Source organism: Corvus brachyrhynchos, unplaced genomic scaffold, assembly GCF_000691975.1.
Source record: "Corvus brachyrhynchos isolate BGI_N302 unplaced genomic scaffold, ASM69197v1 scaffold398, whole genome shotgun sequence".
In the NCBI taxonomy this organism is placed as follows: domain Eukaryota; kingdom Metazoa; phylum Chordata; class Aves; order Passeriformes; family Corvidae; genus Corvus; species Corvus brachyrhynchos.
The window spans coordinates 254808-262942 of record NW_008239780.1 but is presented as its reverse complement, the minus strand read 5'-3'; the positions used below and the strand labels follow the sequence as shown (position 1 = coordinate 262942).

Below are 8135 nucleotides of genomic sequence, written 5' to 3'. Positions count from 1 at the left end.
TCCAGCATCTCCCCTGCACAGTGCAGGTGACTTTCTGTGACAGCCAAGCAATACATGCTGGTGGGCCCTGCAGTGACCACCTGTGTCACTGCCTGGCCAGTTTACACCTGGAAAGGATTCCCATTTTGCCAATATCAAGGTATAGCTGCTACACTGGCTCTTAGGAGAGGGGGAAAAAAACTTTCCTGAGCTGTTTTTGTCAAAGCATCCTAATGTCATTCTGTCTCTTCATGCAGAGTTCTTTTTTTACCTGTATGGATGTTAAGATGGAGGAGACATCATAAGTGGGGCTCCAGCGATTCTGAAGGATATCCAGACATATACTACCATCTGCATAGACTGGAAAGGGTCAAAAAAACCAGCTTAAAACACAACTTGTACAGCTCCTGGCTTTTCTCCCACATTGCCCGATCCTGAAAACCTATGTACAGACACACTGCAACAGTCCATAGTGTCTGACAGGCTGAAATCCTGTGAACAGGCCTGTAGGTAGGAAGCAGTGAAGCTCCTCACCAACTGAAGCCTCAAGTATTTAAACTCAACCCCTGCTTATTCTCTCACTAACTTCTCTGTGTCACTGCAACTACCACTATGGAAAACCACAAACAGATTTTAAGGAAAAAAAATTTTAGCTACCCAGAAGTGAACCAAACAAAGAAGACCCACAAACACACACACTCAAGGTTTCCCCATGAAGTCTCTAGAGTCCAGTCACCTTCCTCAGAGCAGCTACAGGAGAACCTTCTCTCCCTTCACTGTACCCACACTTGCCATGTTGGAAGGTTTCTAGTATTTCTGCACAAAGCTAGTATTTGTTTGGAGGCAAGGAATACCTCTCCAGCCTTTAGTTACCAAGGAAGGGGGTAACATTAAATACTCTTACTGTCACTGGCTATAGCTGGACCCTAACACTACATTTCATTCTTACAGGCATTTTGGGGAAGAAAAGTGATAGAAGACAGCTGCATTCACCAGTGTCACTATGCTGTGTCTACAATACATACAGACAGAAGTCCAAAGCACTGCTATTTAAGTACAAAATATTCTTCTGTAAGGCTTAACAGGCAGTTGAGTGTCTGATCAGTACTGTGCTGTAACACCTGAAAGGTAAGAGGCTCCTTTTATTGCCCCTTTCTTTTCAAGCCTAAGCACTGCTCACATATCCATCCTCACCAAAACTACACAACCACACTGGAATTTTGCTGCCTTATTAGATAGTGAAAACTTTTATTATAGGTAGATTTTTTTATACAGCAAGCTGTAATAAAAAACACCCCAGCCCTCTCTTCCCCCCACCAAACCTCCAACAAAACAGCAAAAGTAAACCCAGGCATTGTGTAAGTACTTACCATTTGGATGAAACATTTTAGAGACAAATCTAACAGTAGGTGGCTTATTCGGGTATTCTTCTGTGAATTCTATTGTAAGTTTGAAAGTTCCTGGAGTTGAAAGAGAGATAAGCAACCTTTATACAGCATGAATTTACACAAGGGATGAGTAAGTAGCATCCCCCTGTGATACACACTCACACTATTGTGCTCACACAGGCATGCTGGATATGGAACACACATTGTGCAATCCCACAGCTATTCCTTTACTCTCATGGAGCTAATAATTAACGCTGGAGTCCCAGACAGTACCGGTACAAGAGTATTTTCCTGTGACTTACTTTTATTGCCAGAACCAGTCAAAAGGTTTACGTAAGGAAATAAATCTGCCCTTGGGGTTTTCTTCCAGAGAGCCTAATCCCAGTACACTGTACAAACAACAGCAGTGGGTGTAGAACCATCTGTGTAACACAACGTCATTTGGTGAGTCCTATCTATGGAATATGCTGTCATAGCAAGGACCTTGTAAGTTATTTCCTCTAAATTAAAAAAAAAAAAAGGTCACGTTTCTCAACAACTGTAAGGTAATCAGGTCTTGCAGAAAAGTAGTATTGAATGCAGCATCCAAATCTGACACTTTAAAATATAAACCTGACCATTTACTTTACACTAACTAGTCTTCCTTAGAGAAAGGCTGATTAAGCAGAAACAGAAAACTGTAGCTGAGTCTCAATCCAACCATTTTAACAGCCTGCACCAATGTAAGTTATTTTAACCCTTCTCCTCAGGCTATGACAATCTGAGAATAAGAAGTCTGTCAACTAAGCTGCACACATGGGTTTAGGGGATTAAGGACTGCTCCTGATTCAGCTTGGTAACTAAGGAACTCTACCTGCAGACCATGTGAGCTCCTCCCAAACACGCTACCACCGAGAGCAACCAGCCCTGGAGGCAGCCCAGGATGATCCTGGGTATGCCCAGAGAGAAATATCTGAAGCACCTTCATATAAATATACCGCTCTCCTGTAGCAGGACTGCGCCTGACAGTAACAGCTGGAGCAAGCTGCTGGTGGGGCATATTACCTTTTTTGAAAGGTCATCCCTATGTGTCACTGATGAGTCGGGTTCCCCCTGTCCTCTCCACGCTCAGTGTCCTTGCTTCCTACTGTGAAGGAGTTTTCCAGCACCAATATAATGAAGTTATTCCTTTGTTTGGCTGGCAAACATATGCCAACAACTGGTAAACCAGAGAACAGATTTTTGGTTTGGGTTTTTGTTTTTTCTTTTATTTTTTTTTTTCCAGATCAGCAAGGATCTGCATGATTTCCCAGGGACTCCTTCCTTTATAAGGAGATAAACTGTAACACTGAGTTGCAAGAAACGAAGGTCATTGCTTTGACATTCCAGTTTGCAAATGAAGAGACAGCATAGATGCTTTAGCACTGTCCCTACAGCAGTGGGAAATCTCAACACCCTAAAAATAAGTTTATGCATGTTTGGTTTTTTTATTAGCAGCCTAACAATGTAGGAGCAGAGAGCCAACGCTATGCTATCTCACTGTGAAACAAACGAGCCAGAACAGTAGAGTTAGGATTGTTCAAATTAGTGGAAATCTGCAGTGGGGTTTTCAAATTTACTCCAGTTTAGTCCAGAGGCACAGAGCCAGGTGTGAGATCAGCTTGAAAGCCAGGACTGGGAAGTTAGTAACAACTTCTACCAGCTGCAAACATCTGCCCCTTAGAACCAAATGCTTAGAGATTTGACTCTAGATATTCTCAGCTCTCCCTGCCCCAGTTCTGGTTCTCAGTAACCTCCTCCTGAGGAAGGAGTGACTAAGCAAGCAGTAGGATGAAAACCGAGCACAAACCATCACACAGGTTTGACAGCAACAGGAGCGGTTTGGTCTTAGAATCCATTTAAAACTACTGAAAGAAAGGGAAGCTATTGTCCCACCAGAGACAGGACAGTGCTACTTTTAACACAAATCTGAGCAAGGGGCTTATCTGGAGCAATATCCAGCTGGAGTATCTACCTACTCAGATTTCCAAGTCAGGGCCCAGAGTGGCAGTGGCTCTTTGAAATGCTCCACAGTACACAAACCCTCACTATTGAGCTTTATTAAAGGGCAAATCCAGAGATTTGATGCACCGAAGTCCAAGGGTCACTCACACTGAAAGCCCACAAAAATCAAACAGGTATCACAACACACAGATGGGGATGACATCTTCAGTGTCCAGTCCCTCCTGTCACTAATTTTAGCACTTTCAACTGGTATTTCTCAAAATTTACCCTAGACAGCCATTTTTAAAACATAAATTATCATATTCACTGTCATTATTGATATTGGGATCACCACTAATCTTAGGAGAACACTCTCTTTTCTGCCCTTTACTTATCTTGTTGATCACTTCTACCTCAGGATTTGAGACCCTGACACAGCCAAGAGAGGCTTCTGCATGACCTGTGCACCAGCCCCAGCAACCCCAGAGAGCAGAGCCCGTGTCCCTGCAGGGTCCCCTCCCTGCAGACCCTGACAGCAGCCCCTCCATTCCACTGCCCAAAAAGCAGGGACGAGCTCTTTTGCTCCCACACGAGGATACAGGATCCATATTCCATAAGCAAAGCACAAACCACACAAAAGACAAATGCCTTGTGTTCTCTGTTCAAGCCTCCTGCACAACCACAGCAAGGCAGGATACTACAATAGCTGAACTACTTAAATGTCTCCAAGCCAGGAATCCTACACTAACCACAGTATCATCATCCAGTTTCAGAGAAACAGGTCTAAAAGGACTGGGACAACCTGGATTTCCATGGCTGTGCCAGCATTACCACTTTAGATGCCACACACATAAAAATTCTTAGAGATATGGTGAAGGGCAGGATAAATATCCCCAGGGTCCTACTGCAGACACCTGCAATCGAATCCTCTTAAACCAGAAGATGGAAGTTATGCTGCTGATCTAAATTAGTGGTTGCTCCTAAGCTGAGCCAGCCTGCACACTGAGTTGTGAAAACACCCTCCAAAGTCTGGGGGTGGAGAAGGAGGGATGTCAGCTGCAGAATGCTGCACAGCAAGTAAACAAATGCATTCAACTTCAGGTTTGCAGCCCAGACAAACTACAACACCTCAGAAGCTGCAACTGGAGAAGGGCCTCACCAGAATGAGGATAAAGAACAGTAGCTCTCATGATGTTGGAATTATCATACCCCTAGAATAACAAAACCCCCCAAATTTCACAGCCTACTTTCACAAGAACTAAGCTATCTGAAATTTTACAGTATCACCATGGAGTGAAAGAGCCTAAAAATGAAAAAGAACACTGACCTGCAAGGCTTCATGGGAAAGATTATAGAGTTTCAGCGTACCTTTGAGTCACAAGGGCCTGCGCAGTTGCAAAGCAAGCCCAAACTAACATAGTGTTAAAATAAAATTCTCTTACTCTTACCTAAATAAAGCTAAACTGCATCTGGACTGCACTACCATTATCTGAACTGTGCTACTCCACTCACTGAATGGAAAAGCACAGCTGAGGCACCGACAAGCCCTATCTCCAGGCACCACTTAGTGCTTTGTTATCTAGCAAGGTAAGATACATCCAGAGGAGAGGAGATAAGCAGATATCCTGCAACACAAGACACATCTGTTTTCCTGAGCACACAGTGTGAAAACACACATTTTGCTCAGAAAAGAGCAATCCATCACATCCGGAGATTACATTATGACATCAACCAAAGCAGGAGGACAGCAGCAGCAGCCTCAAGCACCTGTCTGAACCTCAAACTGCTGTGACTGCAACACGTCCTCAGTATCCAAGATAAAGACATAATGCTGCTTCAGAAAGCACACAGGAAATCAATATGTCAGGGTTCTCAAAAGCAGTCTTCAACCTTCTGCAACTAAATGGAAATATATGGAAAAAAGCCCTTATAGCATCTGTTAACCACATGCTGAGCTGGAAGAGCCTGAGCATGGCAACAACCTGCATTTTAGCACACTGCAAGGAGACAGCTTTCTGCTCCAAACAGTGAATCACTCTATTAGCAGCAGTGCTCCAAAGCCTAAGCAGCTCTAGAAACCCCCACAAAGCTTAAGAGAGCCCTTCTTTGAGGATTACAAGATGAGACAGCAAAATACATTTTGTCTACCTGTTCTATTATGCAATGTTTTAAGTCCAAGTTCTAAACATTAGACTGCAGAAGCAGCTACTCCAGCAAGTTTCTTAACTAATCAAATACATTAAAAAGAAGTAAGGCTTCAGAGTTTTCTTAGGCTTGAAATATTTAAAATCTTCAAAATCTTCACAGAGAAATACAATCTGCAATTTAGAGGCATGTCCACAGGTGCTACCTCCAAGGATAAACAAAGACAAGGGAGTCAGCCAAGAACAACAGAAGAGTTAAGGAATTTTTCCTATGCTTTCGTCATGAGTAATGGAGATCTAAGATATAAAATTATATAGCCTACACTGAAAATATCTTAAAAAAATGTATCACTGATTTTAGTTAGACAGTATTTTATGTCTAACAGGTTTTCACAAGATGCTTAAGTACTCATACTGCATCAGTAAACCTATCAAAGTCAGTAAGACCAGATGGAAACTACAGGTATGTTACCAGGACCTATTTAGTCATCTTTTAAACTTAAAAAGTCCTTTCAGTCTTAAGCCCTGAATGATACCAATTGTAGCAGAGCGAAATAAATTACAAGAAAAAGCCACTGTTCTGAACTTCCTCAGATATTCAGCCCATTTCCTACTTCAGCGACTCACGTTGGAACTTGCTCACAAAACATTTCCAGCATCAGAAAAAAAACCAGAACTCAAACAAAAGACAACAGTTCTATACCAAGTTTTTAATGCTAACCCAGACATGAGTGTCCCATAAAACACGATCCAGAGTTCAACAGAAAAGTTTGCAGAGATCCTTAAAATGATGTAATAGACAGCGATTACAAGCAAGACTGTACAAGCTAATTTATATGTTTCTGTAAGTCAACACAGCAATCTAAATCTACAACACTTTCTGAGAGTAGGATTAGAAAAATAATATCTACATATATCAGGCACACGTGTGTGGTCAGGTGAACATGCACCCACGCCCCCCCACCATTCCCAGGCCCACACCTGTTTGTTGCAGAGTCTACAGTAGTGACACCAAGGCCGTATCAAAACGCAGCAGTTTACCCCGAGAAAGCCAAACACCAGCCCCGCACGCCGCACTTACCGTCCTCGAAAGGGGTCCCCTCGGGCCTGGAGGAGGGAAAGCAAAGCACAGCGTTACCCCGCTGGCAGCCCGGCTCCAACCCCCGGCGGCTGAGCGGCCCCCGCGGCCTGCCGCCCCCTTCCCTGCCGACTCACCCGAAGATGACGGCGTTCCACACCATGATGTTGTTCTCGGAGGGGGCCCCGCTCACCCCGGCCGGGGGATCCTCCTGCAGCCTGCAGGGCACAGGGACGGTGAGCGCGGCCCGCGCCCCCCGCGCTGCGCAAACGGCGTAACCCGCGCCAGGCAGCGCCGCCCGCGCTACGCAATCAGCGGAGCGCGCCTTGCCCCGCCGCCATGTTGTGCTGCCCCCTCCTCCCCGGCAGCGCTCGGCCCTTCGTCCTCCTCCCTCCCGCCCTTTACCCTCGGCCCGTGGCCTCGGTACCTCTTGAAGTCCCGCATGAGGCGCCTACGGGCCGGAGTGGACATGGCGGGCTGAGGGTTATAGCTCAGGCATACACTGCCGGAGGGAGCGCCGGGCGCGGCTAAGGTTCGATCTCCGACTGAGGCGGCGGCAGCACTGACGGACAGGAGCGATCCCAGCCTCTACCACTGCGGCGGGCGCGGAAGGGGGGGAAGCCTGAGCTGCACCGACTCCTGCGCCGGCAGCCGGACGGTCCCGGGATGTACCAACAGCGCGGGGAGAGGGGGGCGGAGCCGGATGTGGCTGAGCCCCCGGCCCAGCCTCTACCACCGCGGCGGGGGGCGGTGCCTGGAGGGGGCGGTACCAACGGCGGCGGAGGGCGGGGGTGCAACGTAAGCAGCGACGTCACGGGAGGCGGAGCGGCGGCGGCGCTGCGGGTTGGGGTCAAAACAGTTCAATAGGGAAAGCAAAGGCCAGGCGCACAAGCGAACCGGAACAAGGAGTTCATTCCCCACTTCCCCAAGGCAGGTAGGGCTTCATCACACGTAACAGTGACTTGGGAAGACAAACACCATCACTCCAAATGCTCCCCCCTCCTCCTTCTCCCCCAGCTTTATTGCTGAGGATGAGGCCATATGGTTGGGGATATCCCTCAGGTCAGTTGGGATCAGCTGTCCTGGCTGTGTCCCCTCCCAGCTCCTTGGGCACCCTCCGCCTCTCGCTGCTGGGGTGGGGTGAGGAGCAGAGAAGGCCTTGGCTCAGGGTAAATCCTGCTCATGTAACAAAAACATCTCTGAGTTATCAGCACTTTTTCCAGCACAAATCCAAACCATGGTCTCAAAACAACTACTGTGAAGAAAGTTAACTCCATCACTGTCAAAATCAGCACAACCTGCTACGCTGCATTTTCCTCTTCCCCAGAGAGTGTTTTCCAAGGGAAAATAAACAATTGTCTATGTTTCTTTAACAGCTTTTGGAAGTAAGAATCTCTCTGCTGTTGAGTAAAGCAGGCTGGCTGGGCTCTGTTTTTTGAGTTTATCCTCACTTGTAATTTCATATAATCCAGCTGTGTGGGAAGGCAGCTTCAGAAAAGACACAGGAGAACACCTACTGAAAGAAAGTAATAGAAAATTGTTTTCACGGCCGCACTGCAAACCTGTTGTTCCGGACCTTTCCCG

The 8135-nt window shown here is 46.4% G+C and overlaps 1 protein-coding gene across 1 annotated transcript in view; it reads right to left on the bottom strand.

Moving 5' to 3' along the window:
- Positions 1-8112, bottom strand: part of UBE2A (ubiquitin conjugating enzyme E2 A) — a 9700-nt gene extending 1588 nt beyond the window's left edge. Inside the window, exons 1-5 of the mRNA XM_008640467.2 lie at positions 6979-8112; positions 6689-6769; positions 6555-6580; positions 1350-1439; positions 251-339 (exon numbers count right to left, since the gene is read on the bottom strand). Of these exons, the coding sequence (XP_008638689.1) occupies positions 251-339; positions 1350-1439; positions 6555-6580; positions 6689-6769; positions 6979-7022 (330 nt within the window). The 5' untranslated portion in view covers positions 7023-8112. The remainder of the gene's footprint in view (positions 1-250; positions 340-1349; positions 1440-6554; positions 6581-6688; positions 6770-6978) is intronic.
- Positions 8113-8135: the final 23 nt, after the last annotated feature.